A 27,693-nucleotide genomic window follows, 5' to 3' on the forward strand; every position below is an offset into this window, starting at 1 on the left:
GGACAATGCTGGTGTATTATGTTCTTCCCAGCAGGTCAGTAGTCTGCTTGGTGAATCATAGCCAGACAGGAGCAGACGCACCCAGAGAGCGAGAGAGGAGGGAGCCATCAACAGGAACAAAGGACCTACGGACCTGGCTGGAACAAAGGGTCTCTCTCTCCTCTCTCTTCCGCCTTCATCTCCCCTGTCTCCCTCTATAATATTGTTGGAGAGAGATTGTCCAACAAAAGTCAAACCTCCAGACGGACATCTCTTCATTCATCTTCCGTGTTCTCTTTCATCTGTTTGTTGTTCTGAAGTCGACTAATCAGAGGTTGCATGAACCTCCTCCACCCCCCCCCCCCCAACTCGCACACAATTTCATCTCCCTCCCCGCTCCTGTTCCTCATGCTCGTTCCCCCTCCCCTCCTCCCCTCCTCCCCTCCCTCCCACCTGTCCTCCCCTCCCTCCCTCCCTCTTCTCCACCTGTCTGTATTTTCTCAGATGACTGAGCAGAGTTGTGTCTTTGTTCAGCTCCATGTGCTCCTTAATGCAGTGCACTGAGCTGATCGCGTTACTATAGAAACTGGCCTTGCTGACGCGTGGACACCGGGTGTGGAAGCATCTTATAGAAATCTTCCACACACACACACACACACTCACACGTACACACACCACACACACAGGCACACAAACACAGACACACGTACACACACACACACACACAGTGTAAAGTCAATAAATGCCATTCTACAATAGCTGGGACACAGAGCATACATTTTTTCCCCGCCCCTTAATGGAACCATTAAGGGAACAGCGTCCGCCTTCGTGGCAGACGTTATTGCTTTTCAAGCTTTATCATTTACAATTAAATCTAACAAACTGTCCAGACAAGAGCCATTTGCTAATATAAAATCCCTGCGGTGAGCCATAGCTGGAGCAGTATTCCCAGAATATTAATGTTTTCTTTATCAACGGTTCTGCTGGCATCTCTTTTCTCCTTGTCTGGCAGTATTTAGCAGGCACACTCGGAGCAGCGCGCTGAGAGGAATGAGGGCAGACAGACAGAGCTAATGCTCGTCACCCTGCACACGTTGACCCTCTGATCTCAGAAGTTTGGCTGTGTGTGTGTGTGTGTGTGTGTGCGTCCCGCAGGGAAGCAAAAAAACGCCATATTTCCTCCTAGGGCTGTCAAGCCAGCAGGCAAGTCATGAGGATGAAGTGAAAGCATAAAGGGAGGGAAAGAAAGACAAACAAAAAGGAAGGAAGAGAGGGAGGAAGAGGAGGAAGGAAGAGGAGGAAGGAAGGAAGAGGAGGAAGGAAGAGGAGGAAGGAAGAGGAGGAAGGAAGGAAGGAAGAGGAGGAAGGAAGAGGAGGAAGGAAGAGGAGGAAGGAAGGAAGGAAGGAAGGAAGAGGAGGAAGGAAGAGGAGGAAGGAAGGAAGGAAGAGGAGGAAGGAAGAGGAGGAAGGAAGAGGAGGAAGGAAGAGGAGGAAGGAAGGAGGTGATATAGAGAAAGATAACAAGGATGTCCTTACCAGGTTGGCCAATATGTAGTGGTAGCTCTTAGCATTCTTCCCATGTTCCACAATCTGGAAGAGGACAGAACAAAGCTGTCACATGACTGAGACGCACAAAGGTGGAACAGAGTGTGTGTGTGGGTGTACGTGTGTGTCTGTGTGTGTGTAGCAGGACCAGACAGCGACAGAGTGCAGTGTCTCCACACTCGTAGTGACCTTGTACATTCAGCCAACACACCTTACCTCTGGTACGATGACAACAGCATCAGTCTGCACATGAATATTCATGTTACACTTCTCAATGTAATCCCATCTCATGAATAAAGACAAGTCTTACAAAGACCCAAATAATGATTCCTATAATGATCAGGAGTTTAAATGAAAGGTTTTACTTTCAAATAGATGTTAGTGTTTTTAAGCAGTCAACAGTTCTATGAGCTCTACTCTAACCTGCAACCCTCCTATACATCTACTACTATCCTCTTCTCTCCTTCAATCATCCTTCCTCTCCTCTCCTTCTGTCATCCCTCCTCTCCTCTCCTTATGTCATCCCTCCTCTCCCTCAAGGCTTCATGTTCTCTCTCTCCTGTTCTATTCTCCTCCTCCTCTCCTCCGTTCCTCCCTCCTCTCCCTCATGTTCTCCCTCCCTCCTCTCCTCCGTTCCTCCCTCCTCTCCTCCCCCCCTCCTGCAGTGATGGATGGCAGTGAGGTGACAGTGTGCTAGGTCCATGTCTGCAGCTCCTGAACCACACATAGCCACTAATTAACCTCTGTTCTCCTCATCCACCCTCAACTGTGAGCTATCTATGGAGAGCAGCCGGAGTGTGTGTGTGTGAGTGTGTGTGTGTGTGTTAGGGAGAACCTAGCACTTCCTCAGCTCCAGTCGGGGAGTCCTACTAATGAGCCCTAATGAGAACGGCATCTCAGCCCTATGAGATCACTGCTTAGACTGCGCTGACAATGAGCTAGTACCACTGACATGACATCAGACAGTGTATGGTCCTCCAGTGATTCATCCCTGCAGACATGCAGTAAAACAGCAGAGCGCTCCAGACTCGAGCTTGGACAGGGATGAAGGGGACTATTGGGCTATGGGCTCACCTGTTTAAATACTACTAATGACTTCACAGCTTCACAAATGTGTGTGTGAGTGTAGTTTGTGTGTGTGGATGTGTGTGTACCATGCAGTATGTGTGTGTGTAACATTGAGTTTGTGTGGGTGGGTGTGTGTGTATCATGCAGTATGTGTGTGTGTGTATCATGCGATATGTGTGTGTGTGTGTGTATCATGCAGTATGTGTGTGTGGGGGTGTGTGTGTGTGTACCATGCAGTATGTGTGTGTGTATCATTCAGTGCTTGTGTGAGTGTGTGTATGCAGATCTGGACTGGAGGGCATGACAGACAGTGGCATTAGTTATTCTTGTGTCCCCAGCACCAGACACCAGGCCCCCCAGCCCAGCCCGGGGCGAGGACAGCAGGGGGAGAGGGGGGGGTGGAGGGGTGACGCACGAGGCCTGCGATGAGGATCAAGCACAACAGACACAGGCTGAAACAAACCAGTTTATAGCGCTTAAAGGTCACACCTTCAGGTACATGGGTGCAGTTATAAAAAAAATTGCGCCGTGTTCAATTTAATTGAACATTAAAGCTCGCTGGGCGACAAAAGGACCCTAGAAATTAACTTTAAGTTCATCTTTTGAACACTGCTTCTATCCGTGTTTCATGCACGGTTACGAGCCATGGTTGGCATTCTGAGTGGGGAGAGAGATGGTCTGTAGGTGCTTCCTCTGGCATTATCTGGTGAGGATCAGTGTCTCATAGGAGCTGAACAGTAGTCTAGAGGGCGAGAGGGTGTGTGTGTGTGTTTGCGTGTGTATGCGTGTGTGTGTGGGTGAGTGTGTGGTTGTGCGCGTGTGTGAGAGAGAGTGTGCGTGTGTATGTGTGTGAGTATGTGTGTGGGTGAGTGTGTGTGTTTGTGTGTGTGTGAGAGAGAGAGAGAGTGTGTGTGCTTGCGTGTGTGTGTGTGTGCGTGCAGGCAGGCTACTTTCGAGCCAGAGTAGATGTGGGTGATGGATGGTAACTGTCTGACAGTGAAGCTCCTCTACCTCACCTCCTGCAAACTGGTGAAAACTGATGCAATAACCTTAACAGTGGACACCAGGACATCAATAACGCTCTCACACACAAACACAAACACACACTCACACACACACACCCACACACACACAAACACACACAAACACACACAGCCTTCACACAAATCTGGAGGAGGAGCAACTGGGAACATAGGAAGAACGTGTGTGTGTGCTTGTGTGTGAGTACGCATGTTTGACTCTGCGTGCATGTGCATCTTTATGCAAGCCTCTAACTGTGTGTCTGTGTGTGTGAGTGGGCTGGTGTGTGTGTGTGTGTGTGTGTGTGTGTGTCATTAACAGTGGTGCCAGGATCCTTCCTCCTCAGGCTGCAGAGGGGTGAGTAAGAGCAGCTTCTGCCACAGAGGGATGGCTGGCTCCAAATGTCAGAGCCGTGTTATTTACCTCCCCGGTCCCTGGGCCCCTGGAGACCAAACACCATGCAGGACGGCCCCCTAGGCCCCGCTCTCTCTCTCTCTTCCTCTAGCTCCCTCCCTCCTTGCTTGATCTGTCTTTCTCATTTTCCATATCTTCTTTCTTTCTCTAGCTCCCTCTCTTTTGATGCTAGCTCTCCTCTCGTTCTTTCTGTCCTCCCCACTATCTTTTCCTCTTTTTTTTCTCGCTCCCGATCTCCCTCATGCTCAATCTCTCCATCACACCTATTCCATATCTGTTCTTTGGCTCTCTCTCTCTCTCTCTCTCTCTCTCTCTCTCTCTCTCTCTCTCTCTCTCTCTCTCTCTCTCTCTCTCTCTTTATCTCTTTAAGCTCCCTGTCTCTCTATCTTCTCCTCGTGTTCGTTCTCTCCACTCTCTCATCTGATAAGGAGCCGGCAAAGCCCTGTCCTTTGGTCCTTGATGGAGAACGGACTTTTATCGTGTCTGTGGCCACCAGAACAATCTTATCTCCAACAACAAGCTCGGCTGAGGCCGAGTTCCATTTTGTTTTCAATTTTTCAAATGAAGTACAAAAAAAAGAACCTGATTTCACCACCCCTTTCCAAAGAAACCGAAAATTCCATTGACTCCCGTTGACTTTGTGGACTGTTGCTTTGGATAAAAGCGTCCGCTAAGCAGATACATTGTGAAGACACTTTACTCAGGCTAGAGAGGAAGTGGAGGGAATCAGGAATCGAGGTTCTCCCTCCACACCTGGCCTGCCCCACACCAGAGCTCTAAGGTGACCCAGGTACCTTTTTGAGGATGTTGGTGAGTCTCTCGGTCTCACAGTCGATGATGATCTGCCCCTCCTTCCTCTTGTCCAGGTCTTGGAACACCTTGAGGAACGAGGCCTCCGTCATGCTCTCCACGTTGACCGAGGTCACCAGCCAGCTCCTCTCGGCCGCCGTGTCCAGAACCTTCTGCAGCACGGACAGACCTGCGGGGAGAAGGGGGAGAGGAGGGGGGGGAGTTAGGAGGCCATTTCATGTGTTCCAAACCTTCCAGTCCATCCAGTCTAGTCTAGTCCGGTGTGGTCTAGTCCAGCCAAGTACCATCAAAGTGTACCTTAATGTTTACTTTCATGTTCAAATCCACTTGGGTGTGTGTGAAGCGAATCGTGTGTATATACCACAGTCTTTTATTCCCCTGGCAGTGTAAGCAGTACGCTGAAACAGCTGTTTGGTGATTGAAGCATTCTTCCAGATAAACACCAACACAGCGAGCCTGTGAACTGCATCTTTCAGAGACTCTCCTGTACGTAGCCATCCAGCGGCTTATGATCCCGCCGGGCGTATCCAGACATGCTATGACAATGCTTACCAAGCTCTCACACACATACAGCACATCTGCAAACACTTAGACACACAACAGCATTGACACACATCCATCTAAGCCCACACTCACACGCACACACGCAAACAGACCATGAAAGCCACCAGTGGAACCAGATTCCTCCGAGCACCCAGGACAGAGTGCTCACTCCATTATGCTGTCACCATAGGCTGCTAATGCACTAAAGCACCAGCCAATCCGGAGCAGCCAATCGGCTGAAGGCGCCACGCTGAGACTGGAAATAAGAGGCGATTAGAGGGAACATCGATCCTGGCTGCAGATTTACAGCGCTACTCCCCAAACACACCAGTGGACCAATCAGAGTCCTCCTCGGGGCCGCCGGGCACAGCTGCTGCGGTACGTCAACACCACGCCAGAACAGTCGCAGAGCAGGGGTAGTTACCCAACAGATCCATGGCAATTATACAGCATTAGGAGACAAGTTATTCCACGTAGTTGTGTGTCAGCTCACCAGAGAGCAGGTGAGGCTTTATATGGCGGTGGTGTGTTTGGTTGCCTGCACGACATCCTGGATAGTGGTTGGGAATGGAAACGGTGGCAGCGATGGCCGTAGAAATTGATGGACGACAGGACGGGCGAGCGCTTAGGGCGGATGTGCTTCTGAGAGGTCTGGAGTGGTTTACACCACCAGGGTAAACACGGCGTGAGAAATCCACCATAGATTTGTAGAAACTGGGTGAATTTGTCTTCAGCGGAGAGGACAGGAGGAGGGGAGGAGAGCGTTCTGCCAAAGCCCTGTCCGTCAGACACAGTGGGAGGTTCTGTCTCTGACAGGCGTTGCCATCGCCCTAATGAACGACCTACGGGGGAGGATTCATGGTGCATCTGGTTTCGCCCCCTGGTCGTTGGCGAGGTGGAGGGAGAGATGGGATACAGGGTTGGAATGGATGCAAGTCCTCCATCAGAGCTATTCAACCTGCGCTCACAATGAGTCATCTGATGAGAGTGTTTTAATTATACGATACATCACCAGGAATCTTTGTTATGTATTAATTCAACCAAATGGATCCATTCGTGTTTGTATACACTTGCGACCATAACGTTTAAGTTGCAAATATTTAAATCAGTTTACTGAAATTAAAGGAAAGCAATTAAAATAGTTTCCTTATGTTTTGAATCTGGAACTAGGTAAAGGAAGATATACTGTATGTTGTTTAACACACTGGAAGGATACAAAATAAAATTGTGTATACTGCTATATAGCATACACATATATTGTATCTATGTATACGCTGTACATTTCTGTTCATTTTTATGACTGTATTCTGTAATGGTCAGATATGACAGCTCTTTTCTCAGTTTTGCGCTTGGCTGAATAAGGTTGTCCTTGTATTGACAAACGTGATGAGAGCAGGGAAATCAATGATGGGCCCCAAAACGTGGAGTGGTCAATCATATCCTGGTCTGAGGCCATCAGGTCATGTCACACAGACAGTGGAGAGCTCCCTAGTGGATTATTTAGACCAGGGGTGGGCAATCCTGGTCCTCAGGGTCCACTGTCCTGCATGTTTTAGATGTTTCCCTGCTCCAGCACACCAGTTTCAAATGAATGGGTTGTTATCAAGCTCTGTGGAAGCCGGAATTTGAATTAGGTGTGTTGGAGCAGGGAAACATCTAAAACATGCAGGATAGTGGCCCCTGAGGACCAAGATTGCCCACCCCTGATTTAGACAAACTCTCTGGAGGTTTCAGCACCATGGACAGAGCTACAGCCGCTTCACTCTTTTTTTAAATATTTGCAACTTAAACGTAATGGTCGCAAGTGTATACAAACACGAATGGATCCATTTGGTTGAATTAATACATAACAAAGATTCCTGGTGATGTATCGTATAATTAAAACGCTCTCATCAGATGACTCATTGTGAGCGCAGGTTGAATAGCTCTGATGGAGGACTTGCATCCATTCCAACCCTGTATCCCATCTCTCCCTCCACCTCGCCAACGACCAGGGGGCGAAACCAGATGCACCATGAATCCTCCCCCGTAGGTCGTTCATTAGGGCGATGGCAACGCCTGTCAGAGACAGAACCTCCCACTGTGTCTGACGGACAGGGCTTTCGCAGAACGCTCTCCTCCCCTCCTGCTGTACTCTCCGCTGAAGGGAAATCAATGATGGGCCCCAAAACGCGGAGCAGTCAATCATATCTTGGTCTGAGGCCGTCAGGTCATGTCACACAGACAGTGGAGAGCTTCCTAGTGGATTATTTAGACAAACTCTCTGGAGGTTTCAGTACCATGGACAGAGGTACAGCAGCTTCACTCGTTTCCAATGAACTGTAGCTAAAGTCTCTGTTTATGTAGGACAGATTCCTTCCTTCCTTCCCTTCTTCCTTTCTATCTTTCTTTCTTTCCTTCCTTCCTTCCTTTCTTACTTCCTTTCTTTGCTTTCCTTCCTTCCTTCCCTCTGGTCCCTCCTCCCATTAGTTGTCCCCCACCCTGTGGCGACTACACCCTAGTCTGCGGAGCGCGGTGTGCACAGCCTTCTTGGATCTCTCTCCTCCATCAGATGTGTCCAGGAGGCTGCCGCACCAGAGGTGAGTGAGTGTCTGACAGCTGCGTACATCTCACTGGCAGAAATAGTTCTCCATCCGTGATGAGAATATCATGATGGGATCCAGCTGACATGACGGGCACTCTTCTTGCTGCAGGCTACAGGACACATGGATGCTTCTGCGCGTGAGGCTGGAAGGTAGGGGGGAGGAGCGGGGGGTGTAGGGGGGGGGGGGGGAACTTTTAGCGAAACCATTTCCCGAATATTGTTTACGGTAGGTTTAATGGACTTTCAAATGTGTTGCGTCCTTCGGCGGTTTTTCGAAAATAAACACGCGAAGCACTTGAAGTTAACTGCTGCTATTCAGAAGCCTGGTGAGACAGATGTTATCTCGGGGGTTGGTTGGGAATGGGGGAGGGGGCAACTAAAACCCCTGAGAGAGCAGGAAAATGATGGCCACCCTCACCTAGATTTATCACTCTGTCACCCCACGTGGCTGGTAAAACACTTAAGATACAATATTTATTAAACCAAAAAAAAAAACACTACGATAAAAGCTTTTTGGCTAGGTGAAGGCAGTAGCAGAAATGTTTGCATTGAAATAGAATGCAAGGGTAAAGTAGTCCATTCAAACATGAGTCTTGAATACACACCTGCCCACACACACACACCAAGGTTTCCGCAATCTTGTTAAATGAGCCTAATCAATGAAGAGGCACACAACCTCAACAGTGCCTGAGTGCCAGTTTCAATACACTCAAACACAACATAAAACACACACAAACCTTCTCTGACTCATACACAAACAAGGCACAAAACACTGATTTGTCTTAAAGGCTTAAAATAACCCTGTGGGATGGACTGTTGCTGTGTTGTATCCAGGCAACAGGGACCGCTGGTATGGATTCCAGCAGCTTCCTTCCCACCACTCACAGTGAGGGTAATGACCCCTATACACTCACTCTCACACACGCACAGAAGACCAACACACACAAACACACAAACACACACACACACTGGGGTGAAATGACCCTGCAGAGTCATACTGGACGACGAAGGGATCTCAGGAGATAAAAACATCAATTGGATACACGCGGGTCTCTGGTTGTCATACATCACAGGACCCAATCCCCTCCGTGAAATGGCCCCAGATTCAATCCCATTCTGTGTGAACTGACTGACTGGCATGTTGACAGTGAACCCAGGATAATAGTGTTGATCAATCAGGCTTCATTCTGATGCTCTGAATCAAGCTAACCCAGTGCATATGCAGACAACTACTGACACACACGCACACACACACACACACACACACACACACACACACACACGCACAGTCACATCCCATACACACACACACACACACACACACACACACACACACACCCACGCACACGCACAGTCACATCCCATACACACATTGCTAATACTAACACACACACACACATGCTCGGTGGTCATGCTTCAACACACACAACACCTGGGACAGATGGCACGGCATTATGGGAAGGTTGCAGCTGATTGGCTATGGAGGACTGAGAGGGGAGATGGTGGGGAGGGCGAGAGGAGGGATGTAAAACACACCTGGTGTTGACAGGTGCATCATTCTCTGGCTGTGCGTTAGTGCAGGGATGGTGAAAAGAAAATGCTCAAATTGTACCCGGCAGTCTGTTTCTCCACCGCCCCTAACAGTGCGTTGTGGTGGGCTGACCAGTTAGCAGCTAAAAGCAGGCCGCTCTTCTCCTCGTTGTGGAATTAAGCTGACAATATTTCTGGCCTTGTGTGTGTGCGTGTGTGTGCAGGTGTGTTTGTGTGAGTGTATGCAGGCGTGTGCCCTATGTCAATGCCAAGACTCTGTTTCAGAATAGAACACTTTTCATCTGAGTACAATGGCTACTTTTGACCCCGTTGCTGTCGCTATGGCAATAGCAGAGTGGATAACAGTGGTTGATATGACGACAGCTGACGACTCCAGACTAATGAGTGCCTGGTATCTCTTTTTAAATTAAGTTCCAAATCACATTCTGTAATTTAAATAATTGTAAATTAGCCACTTGGTTATAATGTATGCCTGCATATGTACATACATGTACAAAACACAGGAAGTACTGGATTAAGTTGGCTATTGTTGGATTTAAGTTTTTGTAGTATGTGGTTATTTAGCATGTGATCAAAATGCATAATCAAATGACAATGATACATTTGCATGTGTACATAATTCAATTAGGAAGTGACTCACTTGCATTATTACTGTGTACACTGTGTATACTTGTATTATCACTATGAATACTTGTACCGTCACAGTCTATACTTGTAATATTACTGGGTGTACTTCAATTATTGTATCAGTACTGTGTATATGATAGGAGTTTTCAGTGAAACTTGACATCTCTTTCCAAGGTCAATAGGTCACTAGGTGAACTTCACACAGCTCTATGTGTAGGACTTGAAGCCTCTCGCTTAAGAGCCAGGAGACAGAAGCGAGCAGGACCGTGCAGAGATACCATAGTGTCATGTGTTCCCTGAAGGATAGAAACATGATTACCTCATACTGTGCCCTAGAAGGAAGTACTATATTTGTACTTGTTTACTACAATGTATACAAGTCACTCTTTAACCTACTCAATTCCTTCGAACACCAAGTGCTGGTTATTGATGGACCAATGATTCCTGGCCGGCTACTAATAAAACATCTGGTCAACCATTTTTATTGATGGTCTCAAGTCTTTCCTCGGTCACCCACTGAACATTATGTGCAGACTTATAGTATTACTTTGCGTACTTTATGTGTATTTTTGGGACCATTTTAAATGGATTCTTTTCATGTACATTTCAACGGGGCTGCTTTGACATTCAAATTCCCCTTTGGGGATAAATAAAACTTGACCTTATCATATCTTAACGGTGACAGCGCCACACAATCCCCTGGGAAGCATCCAGGCGTCAGTTCAGAGCCGGCGCATTCGTCCGCAGACACAGACGCGCAATCCCACCAGGCGTAGTCAGCGGCTCACCTGAGTCGGAGCTGTACATGTAGACGAACTTGGTCCAGCGGTAGTGCTCGATCACGCCCACCAGGGCGTCCTGCAGCTCGGGCCGCAGCTGGATGACAAACTGGTTGGCCGTCTCGATGGGGAAGGAGGGCGTGACGAAGCACACGTGCAGCGCCCCGCAGAACGACATCAGCATGTTGACCGTCTTCCGGTCGTACAGGCCGATGATGGCGTACACGCCTTCGGAGAACTGGGAGCAGACTGGGAGAGAGAGGAAGGGGGCAGGGGAGGGGGATAGAGGGAGAGAGAGAGGGGGGGGGGAGAGAGAGAGATATAGAGAGGCGGGGGGGAGAGGGAGAGAGAGAGGGGGAGGGAGAGAGAGAGAGAGAGAGAGAGAGAGAGAGAGAGAGAGAGAGAGAGAAAGAGAGAGAGAGAGAGAGGGGGGGGGGGGGGGGAGAAGAGGAGACATACTGTGAGTCTTAGTCATGTTTATTTATCCAACAGATGACCCAAATCTCAAATAAATCACAAAATCAACAATCACCAAACGCGTTACATGAAATGGGACTTCTGCTGAAGAGCTGTTTTGGTACATACTGTATGTCTACGAGTCTGTCTCTCTGCCTGCCTGCCTTCCTGCAGCATTAAGTGCAGGTGGGAGAAGAGAAAAGCAGAAGAAAGGAGAGGCTAATCAATGCCTCCCCAGAGATCTATTGCCCTGACAGCAGGTGTCCAGCTCATTTCTTCCCTCGCTCTCTGTCCCACCTGTCTCTCTCTACCTTCCATCCCCTCTCTCTCTCTCTCTCTATTTCTGACTCTCTCCCTCCTCTTGTTTACGGACCCACTCCATTCGTTCAGAGCCTCAATCATTGTCACCTGCTCCCTTCCCTCGCTGTCCTCCTCTCCACCCCCCCCCCTCTCCTCTCCGTTCTCATCTCAACACCCCCCCCCCCTCTTCATTCGCGACATTTCTGCCGATTTCTTCCCTTGAGACAAAATGGCGGTCATCCGTTCTATTGTTTCCTCACCCCCCCCACCCCCCCCCGTGTCACCTTGCCCCCCTCACGCCCCCCTGGTCTGTGAACCCGGCCACTGGCCCACTGTAGCATGGCAGGGATATCTTTGCCCTTGCAGGTCTGAGCAGGGTTATTTTCCGCTGTGGCCGCGGGCGGGCCTCACGTTTCACTTTATTTACCAAACAGATTGGAGTCCCAGTCTGTCCCCTGCTCCGGGCCAGTTCACAGCCAGGGGGCCCGGCTTCCAGAGATGGGAAGGCTGGGAGAGACAGCGATCAAAGATGGCCAACACCCAACCGCCACCGACTGCCCCGCTACAGACCAGCAATCCCCCTGGCCGCGCGCACGTGTGTGTGTCAGAGTGGGAACGAGAGAGTCCATGAGAGAGAAACGACAGAGACCGAGAAAAGACATGGGGCAGAGAAAGAGATGGAGAGACAGAGAGAACGAGAGGGAGAGACAGAGAGAGAACGAGAGGGAGAGACAGAGAGAACGAGAGGGAGAGACAAGAGAGAGAACGAGAGGGAGAGACAGAGAGAGAACGAGAGGGAGAGACAGAGAGAGAACGAGAGGGAGAGACAGAGAGAGAACGAGAGGGAGAGACAGAGAGAGAACGAGAGGGAGAGACAGAGAGAACGAGAGGGAGAGACAGAGAGAACGAGAGGGAGAGACAGAGAGAACGAGAGGGAGAGACTGAGAGAACGAGAGGGAGAGACAGAGAGAGAACGAGAGGGAGAGACAGAGAGAACGAGAGGGAGAGACAGAGAGAGAACGAGAGGGAGAGACAGAGAGAACGAGAGGGACAGACAGAGAGAACGAGAGGGCGAGACAAGAGAGAGAACGAGAGGGAGAGACAAGAGAGAGAACGAGAGGGAGAGACAGAGAGAACGAGAGGGAGAGACAGAGAGAGAACGAGAGGGAGAGACAGAGAGAACGAGAGGGAGAGACAAGAGAGAGAACGAGAGGGAGAGACAAGAGAGAGAACGAGAGGGAGAGACAGAGAGAGAACGAGAGGGAGAGACAGAGAGAGAACGAGAGGGAGAGACAGAGAGAGAACGAGAGGGAGAGACAGAGAGAGAACGAGAGGGAGAGACAGAGAGAGAACGAGAGGGAGAGACAGAGAGAGAACGAGAGGGAGAGACAAGAGAGAGAACGAGAGGGAGAGACAGAGAGAGAACGAGAGGGAAAGACAAGAGAGAGAACGAGAGGGAGAGACAGAGAGAGAACGAGAGGGAGAGACAGAGAGAGAACGAGAGGGAGAGACAAGAGAGAGAACGAGAGGGAGAGACAGAGAGAGAAGGAAAGAGACGGAGAGACAAACAAAAATACAATCTCTCCCTCTCCATGTACACTGTGAGTCACCCCATTTACAGCACAACCTGAAATAGCCATTTTGCACCTCACAGTCCAGAACCAGCTCCTGCTATCTCAGGGTCACGACACGCTTGCTGGAATCAGCTTCAGACGTGGCGTATTTCATTTCGTTAACAGTCCTCCACCACGATCCATTATCTTCTGCAACCTACTTTCATAGCCCTGACACCCTGACATTCACACCCAACTCATCTGTTGGTATTACAGACGTTTGGTTTAAGCACGCCATTTTCCAAACCCTGAAATTGGACTTCCTGCACAAGCAGTATTTCTACAGAGATTCACCATTCCATTTATCATGTATCACAGTGTGCTGGCCTACTAGATGGCAGTCATGTCTGTCACAGGCCCTCTCCTGCTCCTGCTGAGATAGAGACAGGAACAGCTGGCATTGGTGTAACTCTCCAGGAGTGGTGTGTGTGTATGTGTGTGTGTGTGTGTGTGTCGGGGATGTGGTGCTTGAGAGGTGGGAGGTTGGTGAATGCCCTTCCTCGTGGGAAAAGGACCTGATTTGAATATAATTGATAGTGTGCGAGGGTGTGTGTCATGTTAGCACAGCCCGTAGCGTCTCACAACAGAAAAGGTCAGACAGAAGGAGAAGAGCCGTCCTGCCTGAACTGCCCAAACACCTGGCCACTCTGGCACCCCGTCTCGCCATGGCACCCAGGCATAGGCGGACCACCGTCTGTCTGTCAGCCATTGGCGGGGGGGGGGGGGGGGGGCAGAGCCGTCATTGGCTGGAAAGGCGGTGGGGCTGACGGAGTGAGCCGCCCGATCGCGAGAGGGGGAATTGCTGTCCGAGTGTTGTGGTTGCTCTCCAGTGACAGGCCGGATGACAGCCAATGTGATGCGAGGCAGCAGGGGCCTCTGGGAAGCTGAGTTTGTTCCAAAAGGCTGGCGCTCTCGCACAAGGCCAGGAGAGAGGCGCTCTCCCACCTGCCGTGCTCGTCAGGTTACCTTGTCATTTCTGATAGGCCTTTATACATCCCCTCTACGGAGGCAGCCAAGTAGATGAACAGCCTTGCTGTATGAAGACTGAAGGGAGGCCACAGCAGATGCCCTCGTCTCTGCCCGGGCGCTGCCTGTCTCCTCTCCGCTGCTCGCGAGAGAGAGAGACAGAGAGAGCGAGGAACACACAGGGAGAAAGAGGCAACCGTGAACCGCCAGCCTCTCTCGTTACATCGAATCTTGTACAGCCCATCCATCTTGGTTAAGCCCTTTTTTTTTCGGGTGGGGGGGGGGGGGTAGGTTCCCAGACGTCCATGAAACTGCACCTAAACCAACTTAAACCCTCATCAGGCCAGGGTCGAGCCACTCCGTCCCGAGCACGGCTGCTGGCTGGCACACGCAGGTCACGCCGTGGCCTACATCTCTCCTGAAGCTCCTCCCATCCCTCCTCGGGGAGAAGGGTGGAGCCCAGCGTGTCTGCCGTCTGATTGGCGGAGCGTGCCGGCCCGAGGGCCAATCAGGGCCCCCTCGGAGGGATTGTGATTAGCATCTTCGGCGGAGCGCAGGGGTAGACCAGTCTAGCACTTTGTCTCTCCTCCTCCTCTCTATCTCCGTCTCCATCTCCTCCCACTCCTCGTATTAATCCCCCTCCTCCTTCTTATTCTACCTCCTTTTTCTTCTCCCCCTCCCCTACTATTACGAGATATGTCGCACCCACCCACACACACACAGATTTATACACACATTTACTACCAGAGAGAGAAAATTAAATACCAGAACTGTATTATACATATGCTATATATTTCAAATTAATAAGACGTGTGCTTTGATTCTCTGGCACATTTCGAAGTTTTGAGTTCATTATCGGGTATTATATGTCATGTGGCCAGAGCCTTTATTTCATATTCTGGGTATTTAATGTATGTATTCAGTCAATACACACTAGTCATAAAGTGAGGCATTAAACTGCTCAAATGAAGTGTTAGGTCCATCGGACACACACACACACTCTCTCTTTCACACTCGCACACAGACACATACACCACACACACACAAACACATTCATGCAAAGTCATACACACGCCAATCTTGAACTCAACACAAACATAAACACACACATCCACACACACACACACCCACACACACTCACAGACTATGTCCGTTCCTTCTCCCGACAAGCAATATTAATGCAGAACACACATAAAACAAGAACATCTCCTCAAAAAACGTTGTTCTACTGAGAACTTAAAGATGAATGAATTCTTGACAGCCAGTGTCATTCATGTTTCATGCGCAGGATGAATAATGCTGTTTCAAGCCACCAACTGAGGCTGAGCAACAAACAACGAAAAAAAGTGACGCCTTCAAGTCATAGCTGAATTCATCTCGCTAGATCCAATCCAGACAGCTGTAAATAAGCTAATATCCTCTTAATGTGATGTTGACCGTGGCCTAACAACTGAAGCTGTCAGATCCTCATGGTTCCTTCTGGTATCGCTTCCGGTGTTGGTGTGCTTGTCACAGAGCTCTTGTTTTGCGTGTCAGCCCGGCTAATGAGGGCGTCCCCAGTGGGCGTCCTAGTCAGAGGCAGCAACAGCGGGGGTGAGGGGGTCAAGTCGCTCCCTGAGACTCACCCGGAGGACTGGGGAGCCCAACAACACACACACACACTCGTACACATGCAGGCACACCACACACAGGCATGCACACACACACACACACTTGTACACACGCCGGCGCACCACACGCGCGTACACACACACATGCACAAGACCGTCGCTACTTCCCCATGTGTGGTTTCTAAGCGTAGGACGTGTGTGTTGTAAAGTGGGTCCATGTCGAGGTCTCGCAGGCCTCATCAGTTATGCAAATGAGAGGCTTGACACCATCCATCAACAATGCACGCACACACACACTCACACACACTCGTCAAAATAAACACATCCACTCCAATGCACGCTCAATCAAAGTCACGAGTACATACACATGCATACACGCACGCACCGTCGAACCCTCCTCTCACCCTCCAGACCCTCTTCTATCTCATGAGGTTGAACACACACACACCCACACACCCACACACCTACACCCACACTGGGCTGCTTTTGAAGACTCCCTGAGGTGATGGGTGGGAGAGGCCAGCTCACTCAGCAAGCCCTTCCAACACAGCGTGAGTCACAAACTGCAATCTATCTCCGTCTGCTAGCAGCGAGGACACCGAGCTGAGGGGCTGAAGCACACTGCTCTGTGTGTGTGTGTGTGTGTGTGTGTGTGTGTAGGTTAGTGCTATATGATTGCTGCATGTGTATGCGAGTGTGTGTGTGTGTGTGTGCGCGCGCGCGCGCGTTTGCTTTCAGAGTAAGTGGACCCTTGGACGGAATTCAAATTCAATATGGACGTGGTTAACCGTTTAGCCTGTCCATTAATCACATCCGGAGCCACTGTTTGACGTCGAACATGCAGAACAGTGGAATGAGTAGATTTGAGCTTGTTCACACGGAACACACACAGTGCGAGTAGCAGCGTCGAACCTCTCCACAGTCTCCCTCTGTCACCAAAAGGAATGCTGGAGGACTTTCAGTGCCGTGGCTGTGTTTCTCTGTATGGGGGCGGTGAACACTTGGCTTCGCCTCGCTGCCTGCACCGCGTCCCCCCCCCCCCCCCCCTCGCGTCCCCCCCCCCCTCCGTCCCCCTCCGTCCCCCACGCACCCATATGCCCCGTAGAGAGCAGGGAACTCTGGTACTCATGGGACATTGACTGCCCGCGAAAGAGCAGTAAAACACCGTCTTGTGCCTCGCAGTGTTTGCTTGTATGTGTGTGTGTGCGCGCGTGTGTGCGCTGTGTTTGCATGTGTGCATGCATGTGTGCGTGGAGAAGAACAAGGGAGGGAGAGGGGTGGAAGTAGAACAAGGAAAACAAGGAGAAGAAAGAAGCCTTGACGAGGCCGAAGGAGCGCGGAAGTAATGAGAACGTGAAGGAACGTGGGGAAGAAAGAGCTTGAGCTTCATCAGTGTGATGCCTCGCAGAATAAAAATACCTTATCAAAGACAGGTGAAAATTGGGACTCATTGGATGTTGTGATGTTTGTACTGTGTAGAAGGGAACAATGTGGTGGTATAAACAAGCGCCCCGTTATGTCAGGTATGTTAAACTAGAGACAAAACAGCTTTTATGAACGATTGAGATGTTGTCGATCCCAGTGGGAAAATCAGCCCACACACACACACACACAGACAGACACACACGCACACAAACGCACACTGTGAACAGCGATGCTGCCCAGCAATGCTGACCAGCCAGCCAAACAGTCCTGCGGATTAATGTCAAGGAGCTAACAGCTAACAAGAGATTACATTACGCTAATGTGAGGCTAACGCCAAGCTAACAACAGGCTAGCCAGCGTCCTCCGGCCTCCTCCAGCCTCAGATGAAGGGAGGAGACCCGCAGGAGACCGGCCGGGCTGCTGGGAGGCAAAGGGGCAGAATGAAGGCTGCATTAGCCTCCATTAGCGAGGCTGAGGGGATGACAGAACGATACTGCTGGGAACAAAGAGAGTATATGCCAGCCTAGAGGTGGGACTGCACACTGCACTGCTCCAGCTCTCTTTCTCTAATTCTCTCTCTCTCTCTCTCTCTCTCTCTCTGATTGCCTTTGTCTGTCTCTCCGTCACACTCGCTGAATGGAGAAACAAAACATATTTTTGCATAATGAGCCCAGTAAAACAATGAGCTGCGTCCGGTACTCATCTCTCTCTCTCTCTCTCTCTCTCAGAATCAGAATGGGTTTTATTCGCCATGAAAGTTTTCACAGACAAGGAATTTGCTTTGGCAGGAAGGTGCAAACATTAAACATATAGGAATCTAAAATTTAAATATGAGGACTAACTATACTAAGGGTACATAACTAGCAAACTAAGGGTACATAACTAGCAATTGAATTAGATTAAAATAAACTATACAGTAAAATATAAAAATAAATAAATAAAATAAATAAAATAAATAAAATAAATAAAATAAATAAAATAAATAAAATAGATAAATAAAATAAATAAAATAAATAAAATAAATAAAATAAATAAAATAAATAAAATAAAATAAAATAAAATAAAATAAAATAAAATAAAAAAAGTATCTTGTCTCTCTGCTGTCTTTCCAGACCAGCTGTCTCTCTCCCTACAGTCTACCTGTCTACCTGTGAAAGTCAGCAAGCTGGTTGAACAAACCTGGGCAGCGGGTCAGAACCATGTCCAGACAAACAGTCCTGTCAGGAGGTACAGGCATCCCAATTATCCCCCTCTACAGTACCCCTCCGTAATTATCCCTCCATCTGTGCTGCATCATGGACAGGTGCAGGGGGAACAACCCAGTCACTCTGTCTACCAGACACAGGAAGGAAGGAGGGAAGGAGGGAGAGGACGGAGGGGTGAGTGAAGGAGGCGAAAACGGACAGGAGGAAAGGACATATTCTTCACTTTCAAATCTGTCCAGGGGCCTGTAGTGAGAAGCAAGTTCAACGTATCCAGTTTAGTTAAGCCGGCTTCATTGAAACAAGCAACCGCAACTGCGCTATTAAGTTTCACGAAGGTGGTTATCAACTTGTTCACTCAACCTATAGGTTTCCCATCCATCCAGAAGCATGTTCACATACAAGGGGCGTTGGTTGCTCATTCTGACCAATTACAAACAGTGTACCAGAACCGCAGATTTTACACAAGATAAGCAAACTACAATATTAAACAAATGAAGAATTGTGAAATGCAATCCAGGCTGAAAGCAACACCACTGACGCTGCCAAAGGCAGGACGTAAAGCTGGGAAAAAATGGCAGACTGTGTGAATGCATTAGTTCATTTATTACTGGCCCGTCATTAAGGCACGGGTATGCCTAGATCTGACCATCATTTTAATGTGTTATCCATGAAATTAATTAGTCAGATTAGCCTATTCTTATGGCGTGTTTAACCATATTGTTTACAGTAAGATGCACAACAGTGTTAAATGGTCTTTTAAGCAAATAAAGAACAAATACAAAACATATCTCAAACCGATTCATGTAATAGGCGTGCTTGTAAGCAAATCTTACAAAGTTAACAAGTTAGTAATAAGACTGCAGTGCTTGAAAGTCTCTGTTTTAGGATCATATCAGTGTGTAGGCTACAAAGATACTCTTCAGGCAGAGCCCATGTGTTTTGCTGGATTCAATCTATTTGGGCACAGAGACCCACAGGATCTTCTAGAAACGATGATGCTATTTTCCAAGAAAATGGATCGGTCAGTAGGCGGTGCTTTCGTACGCGTTGGTCTGTTATCTCGACCATAACCTGCTCCGGGGCAGATTAGGTCTGCAGCATGAATCACCATGGCGGTCTACCCTAGGAAGAAGTCAACCGTTGTCATAACACTGAAAACCCAGGGTTAAACTTGAAGTTACCTTGGTAACCCCAAATCCTGCTTCATAGTACAGGCCCATGGTGTGTATAAAATTACATGGGCTTTCACACTGGATGTTTGACGTGGAACACACTATCTCCCCCTCTCTCTTTCCCTCCATCTGCGTCTCTCTCTCTTGCTCTCTTTTTTCCCTTCCTTCTGCGACTCTCTCCCTCAGTCTCTCAGCGCTGCACGGTGACAGGGCTCTCAATTAGTGTTGGAGATTCCTGTGTGTGTGTGTGTGTGTCTGACAGGATGTGCGTGTCGCTGTCAGAGTAAGAGCAGAGGCGCTAAGCGATGCTATGCTACATGGCCAAACAGTGTACATTCTGTTGTCTCATTAATGTACACTACACGGGAGATCACCATATATGACTGAGACAAGGGGGGAGCAAGTCTCTGCCTGTCTCCCTTCAACTACAACATGACAGCTGCCTTTGTCTTACACACACACACGCATGCGCGCGCGCTCACCCACACACACGCGCACCCACCAGAGCCGAAACACTTATCAATCCCCCCAGACTCATTTCATATTACGCCAGTCAGAAACAACAGTGTGTGTCAGCGCTCGGCTGTGATGGAGGCCGACGCGTGAGCTGAGCCCACACACACGGCAGAACGGGCAGCTTTCCCTCCCTGTTGCCACACCGACCCTGAACCCAGCCCTGGGATCCAGCCCTGGGATCCAGCCCTGGGATCCAGCCCAGTGACCCAGCCCAGTGATCCAGCCCTGGGACCCAGCCTGAGAATACTGCCAAGCAGGGGCTGATGGGCTGGAGGTGATAGGTTGGGCGTGTGTGAGGGTTAGGGGTTACACACACAATTACAACAACAACCCCCACCCCCAGTATGTGTGTGGGTGTCTGATTTTACACATGGTTGGGTGTGTGTCATGATTTACACAATGTGTGTTGCTCATCAATATTGCGCATGCAGACATATTTCAATATCTAAAGGGTAAAGGGAAAGGAGGAAAACAAGTACATAAAAGAAAAAGAGAGCGTGAGAGAGAGAGAGAGAGAGAGAGAGAGAGAGAGAGAGAGAGAGAGAGAGAGAGAGAGAGAGAGAGAGAGAGAGAGAGAGAGAGAGAGAGAGAGAGAGAGAGAGAGAGAGAGAGAATGAATGAGAGAGACAGAGAGACAAAAAAGACAGCGAGAAAGAGGTAGAGAGAGAGACACAGAGAGAGAGACAGAGAGAAACAGAGAGAGAGAGAGACAGAGAGAAACAGAGAGAGACAGGAAGACAGAGTAACAGAGAGAGACAGAAAGACCGAGAAACAGAGAGAGAGAGAAAAACAGAGAGAGAGAGGCCCAAGAGAGCCGTCCCAGCAGGGCCCTGAAGGCCCACAGATCCAGTGTGTCCCTGACATTCAGTGTGATGGGACCCAACACAACGCCCCAGAGCCTGGGTGACAGCAGGCAGCAGGTCTGAAACGGCAACTTAACCTCCACCCCCTCACTCCTCTCCCACACAGCCCAGCCGGGGCTCACCCTTCTGGGGCAATGTTCTCCCTGGGAGGGGGGTGGTGGGAAGTAGATCGACACTACAAACAGACCGGTCTCCCTCCAGATTCCCTTGGTAGAAGCGAAAACCTGGGCAGGGTTATTAATACATATTTATGCATCGAACTCCGGGGAGTGATGGCTATGGATGCGCTGAAATGAATAATACATTAAACGCATGAGATGAGCCTGCGTCTCCAGTAAGCGATCGTGTGTGTGTGTGTGTGCGCGTGCGCACGTGTGTCTCCAGTTGGCGATCGCGCCAACAGATGCAAAAGGTCTGCGCTGATAGAGGAGTCGCCAAAGAGCCTCTGTTTGTAATCTCACAAACAATCGTCTCTCTGAATGAGCGAAGCGCTGTTCTCGGCAAACGCTCCGGCTCCCCTCTCATGTCTTTGCCATCTGTACTACATGCTGCATAGATCTGCATAGAGAACAACACACGAGAGAACCAAACAACACCCACAGAGGAGAAACAACAGAAGAAGATACACTATAGAGGAACACTATGGAAAAATACTATAGAAGAAGAGACTCAGTGGAAAAATACTATAGCAGAAGAGACTCGGTGGAAAAATACTATAGAAGAAGAGACTCAGTGGAAAAATACTATAGAAGAAGAGACACAATGTGCAAACATTATAGAAACCTACCATAGAAGAAGAGACATTTAGAACCAAACCACAGAATAAGAAACCCTAAAGTGTGTCCCCTACACAACCGAGCGTCCTTCCCACCTCACCCCTAAACACAGTTTGTGATGTCCCTAAGACATATCCGAACCCTATGACACACACACACACACACACAATCATCTAGAGATCATTTGTCCACGTCCTCCAGGGCCGGGGCAGTCTCCTGTCCAGTATTGATCGCAGGGCTCTCTGTGTGGGCCTGGTCCATTGATCAGGCCAGGCTCAGAGCTTAGATCCTCCCTCACTCTGTTAAAACGTCCCTCCGAGACTCCAGACAACACAGCAGAACCAGGAGCTGCTCCACACACCATGAATGATGAAAGTGAATAATTATCTCCTGTTTATAGTTCCCGCATAACAGAATGGATGGGTCTGAATGAAGAGACCTGAGTAATAACATTTTTTTATGGATTTTCCTCCTGCTAGTGTTGTTTATTATCTATTGTTATTTCTTGGCAAAGGTCATATTATATGGGGGAACATTCCACGGTGAATAACTGAATACGGAATATTCCTACGCAGCCTCACCAATGAGTAACCAGCGTTTCGCTAAAAAGCATCAATAATTCAAATGCGCAAACTGGGATGAACACCATAAGCCTGGCAGGGATTTGACATGGAAATAGCTATTTTTGACGTCCTTATTATAAACCCAGTCAATAGTGGCTTATGGTAATGCAAGATGTAGCTGAAGGAGAGAGTGACTAACATGGATGTTTGGTCAACGTCTCTGTGCTTTGTTTTAATAGCGGAAGCAGGTAAAACGAGCTAACCCTGTTAATGTTCACTTTTGGCATACTGTCTAAAACATACACACAAACACACGCACACACACACGCATGCACATGTACACACACACACAAACACATTTACACAGACACACTCACCCACATATACAGACAAGGTAACTCTGGTATTTAAGAGATATTATGATTTCATATGTGCTGTATAACACCCACACGTACACTGACGACCCTGACAGACTTGTACGTACACACACACACCGCGGCGGAACAGGGGCAAGTTTCAGATGGCGCGTGCGAGGTAGAAAAGGAAGAGCAGGGAGGACTGTAAACAACTCTGACACGGGGGTGTCACGTCAGCTCCGCACCGCTGTCAGAGTCATTTCCACACTGCTGATGACTCAACAGGAGGAAAACACACCGCCGCTAAACAGACAGCCATTTTCTTCCTCTTTTTTTTTTTTACCCTTTCTCCAGTCAATCTGCCCCCCCCCCCGCGACATCTCTCCTCCTCCGCTCCTGTTCTGTTACCTCTGCTTTCGTTAGGCCCCTCCCCCTTTCCCCCCCTAGCCATCCTCCCTCCCCATTCTCATCCCTGCTTCCCCCCGCCGACCCCACCCAGCAGGTGGCAGGGAGACGGGGATGCAACGAGCGAGGGGGGGGGGGGGGGCACGGGTGGTGGTGGTTGGGGGGTGGGGGAGGGGGGGAGGAGATGTGGGGGCGGGGGGGAGGGCTGGAGGAAGTGGCTGTTCTGGTCATACAGGAGCCAGCTGATGGGGATCAGTCCCATCCGGAGTGCCATTCATCCCCCGGGCACAAGGGCCTATTCACCCACGCTGCCTTTCACACCCACAAACCCCTCCTCCCCGACCCACCACCACCCTGCATCCCAGAGCCCCCTAGGCGCATTCCCACCACTCACACAGACACACACACACACTTACACGGGTGAATTCAGACACTCGCACAAAATAGACGCACCATGCGACCATTCACAGGCCAACCCACCCGCCCGCTAACACAAACGCTGGACAAATGCCTACACACACACACACACACACACACAGTGTGAACTCTGTGACTGAGGGGCCACGTCCCAGAGTAACCCACCAGACCATCACCACTGTGAAATCAGCCTCTTTACGGACGGCCTCACCGCAAGCTACCCAGCACAAATTCAGGAAATACCCAAAGAGCTCTACGCAGGTGCCCCTTGTCTCCCGCCCACGTCCTTAATATCCATGGCAACAGCTTTCCAACAACACCGCGTGCCAACACCTCTGGCGGCACCCGTCGGATCGTGGGTGAGACGTCACAGCTGACTGCTCTCCCTCTGCTCCCTCCAGGCGGAGGCCGGAGAGGCCAGGCGGAGGCGACACGCACACCTACACAATCTGGGAACCTGGCGTAGCCGTGTCAGATCGCCAGCGCCTCACGCGGCTCGGCCCTCGGGGCGGACGAGAAGTCAAACGGCGGCCAGATCGCTGACGAGAAGACGCGGCTGAGCCGACGGCGACGGGCGACGCGGTCGTGACAGATGTCGCGACGGCTACCCCCCGCCGCGGTCAGTCCATGTAGGAGGGGTGCATTCACGGCCCTTTTTGGCAGGACGACGTTCACTAGTCGCCCTGCCAAAAAGGGCCGTGCCAAAATACACTGCGTAGTAACTTCCATGACACGCAGTCATTTCTGGGTTGACTCGCCATATGTGTGTGTGTGTGTTTGGGGTGTGGGGAGGTTCTGTGCGTTTGCTTGTGAGTGCACGTGGGTGCGTGTTTGTGTATGCGCACACATGCTTGAGTGTGTGTGTGTGTGTGTGTGTGTGTGTGTTTGCTGTGGAGAACAGCATCCTGTTTAGATGTCTGGTCACATCCAGTGGTGCATCCTCCTCTCCACAGGGTAGGGGAGATAGCGCGGCTGCTGAAAGCCTGCAGAGAGATCAGTGGAGCATGGACTTCCATGGAGCGATGTCTGCAGAGCACAGAGCTAAACAGGGGCACGCCATCACAGTTCCACAAAAGTAGACGGAATCCTTTGGATTCCTTGTCAACACTGCTCAGTGGTAGAGCACCGATCTGTTTTCCAGTAGCATAATCTATGCTAAACTAAACGTGCATACATCCTTAAAAAAAAATGATTAAACGACGTGAACTTTTAATTGCCGAGCAAGTACGTGCTTGTGTGGGAATCCCTTAAGAACTCTAAACGAGTTTGAATTGTACGAAGCCAGATGGTTTTGCGGTGTAGTCGATGACGGATCTTTCTTCTTTATCTCTGTGAGGTAGAGCTGCTCAAAGCTTGGGCCCAGATCTGAGGGAGCGCGTGACAAGCGGGAGGAAAATAAGCCTTTTTTTTTCCAAATTCCAGTCTTCTCTGAGGGAGAGAACAAAAACGAGATAAACGCATATGTCACTGTCTGAAATCGGAAACTGAAAACGCAGGTGACACACGCATCGCTGGTAGTAAAGAGTGTACGGTGAGGATTGTCAGAACAGAAAATCCACTCTGTGTGTGACTTCAGTCGCTCGGATGTAGGTAGGCCTTGTGCTATTCTGAAGTGTCACATGTGTAACAAGAGAGAGAGGGAGAGAGAGGGAGAGGGAGGGAGAGAGAGAGTGAGAGGGAGAGAGAGACAGAGAGAGAGAGAGAGAGAGAGAGAGAGAGAGAGAGAGAGAGAGAGAGAGAGAGAGAGAGAGAGAGAGAGAGAGAGAGAGACAGAATGAAACTCAAGGGCACCTTTAGTCTTTAGAGCACACAGCCCGGATTCGAAATTGAGGGAGATGGGGGGGGGGGGGGGGGGGAGTAGGGGGTGGAGGAGAAAAAGTTGACAATGATTTGCTTGACATGAAAGGACCAGAACGACTGGGTCGATTCCGTAGTTGACTCATGAACAGGACAGCGGCGTCCTGACTGCCCTGACCCCAAACGTTCATTGATCTGCTGCGTGACCAATCAGCCATTAATCCTGCCTCAGATTGTCACCTTGCAGATTAAGTGCTCATTCATAATAGACGTATGTACCATTATTCTGCCGAAGGTGTATGAACTACACAGGTAAATATATGGCATGTTGTGTTAACAATTAAGAAAAGTGAAACGAGATCCTCCAAAATATTACCTTGAGGGAACTGTGAGATAGGAGGAATAATTCCGTATGACAGAGCCGAGACAACGTATTCTATAGGCCTACATAATATCAAACTGGAATGTTGTAAACACTCACATAAAGTAGATGCTATGTCGCCTACAGCGAAGAATAAATAAATCGGAATCATCGGCTAATCAGCTATGCTTTTTCATCGTTCATGCTGGCATTGCTGTTTACATAGTAGCAAATGCGAATCGTAGGGACTAATCTTAATTAATGAAATGCTTTGACATGCACATTAGGCTCGCCTTATGCTGAAAACAAAAGCATTGTGAAATCCCGTCACCGCTTTGTGTCATCGTGCGCTGAAAAGACGGCGATGCAGGTGAGAGAGCACAAAGAGCAATGTCTCTCCCCCGCTAAAAACATTACAAACTACTGTAAATATGGATTATTTGACTAACTCTCACGATCATCAAATAGGCCTACAATCTGTATGGTAAAGATGTTGCGACTGATTTGAATATCAATATCATTTTTGATAGGGGGGTGCAACAGATATAATTAAATCCAATAAATAATTATGGCAAAAATGTCAAAGTGGGTAGGCTAGCTTTTCTCCAAGAAAAGAGTGATGGGACATCGTGTTATAAGTATACTTACAAGCATATGTCATGGAGAAGCTGTTCCCCAGCTTGACCATATCCACCTGGGGAACCAGTTTAGGGATATCCTGGTGATGCGTGAGGGCAAACCGAAACACCTCATATTCATGCGATTCGATTGGGAATAATCCCCCTGTGGAGGAGAAAAGACGTAGTTTGACATCAACAAAAACGATGTCGTACACAACATCCCTATCAATAATATAATGTATTCGTTTGTGTGGTCTAACTTTATATCTGAAGAAAACGGTTCGCCTAAGGAACTTGTTGATATACACTTTGGTTCCTGACCGAAAAAAATATTCTAACACATTTTGCGGAACTAGGGTTTTGAGTGAGTTCTTTTCCTACCTATATTGATGTTACTTGGAAAACTTGAACCCAAGCAAATTCCCAGAAAACTGGTGTAGAGGAGGGTGAAGCTTCGCTGCATATTTCCTTTTGCATTGGCGAAGAAAAGAAAAGCCGAAATCCAACCATAGATCTCTTCGTGGTGAGTTAAACCACCCTCCTCCAGTCCGTTACACTCCTATTACAGCAGCATAACGTTGATTGAATGGTGACAAACCAACTATCTTTGTGAGGGAAAGCTCTTAGAAAGACACTTGTCTCAGTCGCGGTCTCTTTCTCTAGTATCTCCCTCTCTCTCTTTATCTCCGGCTCTCCTCTCCTCTACCTCGCGCGCTGCTGATGCTCGCGTCGCGTGTCCTCGGCTGCTATGATATTGCGCACGAGCACTACCCACAGTTCGCACCCATCTCCCAAGGGATGCGCGCGGTAATTCCGCTAGCGCACGTTCTTTTAGCAGGCCTAGGGATACACTTAGTTGAAATGTTATTTTTCCCTTCGATATCTCTTTTGTTACAGAAATATTTCATACTTGACTGGTCTATAGGCCTATCGACTCTCTAAAACGCATTACTAGGCAGGTTTTTGAACATAGAGTGAATATCAAATCTCTTGGCTAAGCCTATTTAAGCACAATCAAGTTAAATCCTGTGTTAAAAAATGCAAATCAGACAGGATGATAAACCACAAGTCACATTATTAAGATAGTACATGTCGCTGGGGATTCGTAAAAGTTACAGTTTGAAGTGTCCATACCATAACCATTAGTAGCCTACCACCTGAGCAGAATTCTACATCATACTTAATTTGTCACAATTAAAGTCTTACAGTTTTATTAAAGGCTTACAACAGCTTCAAGCCACACACTATGAGCACTGATCTATATCCACCTCTCCCACGCACACACACACTACAAACACTGACACACCAAACACACACATACACACACACTCACACACATGTCTGGTGGGTAG

General features: G+C 49.0%; 1 protein-coding gene across 1 annotated transcript in view; it reads right to left on the bottom strand.

The window, feature by feature from the left end:
* Positions 1-27,063, bottom strand: part of gria1a (glutamate receptor, ionotropic, AMPA 1a) — a 39,556-nt gene extending 12,493 nt beyond the window's left edge. Inside the window, exons 1-5 of the mRNA XM_062476901.1 lie at positions 26,723-27,063; positions 26,370-26,504; positions 10,930-11,169; positions 4,821-5,005; positions 1,516-1,569 (exon numbers count right to left, since the gene is read on the bottom strand). Coding sequence (XP_062332885.1) covers positions 1,516-1,569; positions 4,821-5,005; positions 10,930-11,169; positions 26,370-26,504; positions 26,723-26,804 — 696 coding nt within the window. The 5' untranslated portion in view covers positions 26,805-27,063. The remainder of the gene's footprint in view (positions 1-1,515; positions 1,570-4,820; positions 5,006-10,929; positions 11,170-26,369; positions 26,505-26,722) is intronic.
* Between the last annotated feature and the right edge of the window lie 630 nt (positions 27,064-27,693).

Source organism: Osmerus eperlanus, chromosome 13 (assembly GCF_963692335.1).
Source record: "Osmerus eperlanus chromosome 13, fOsmEpe2.1, whole genome shotgun sequence".
Taxonomy (NCBI): Eukaryota; Metazoa; Chordata; class Actinopteri; order Osmeriformes; family Osmeridae; genus Osmerus; species Osmerus eperlanus.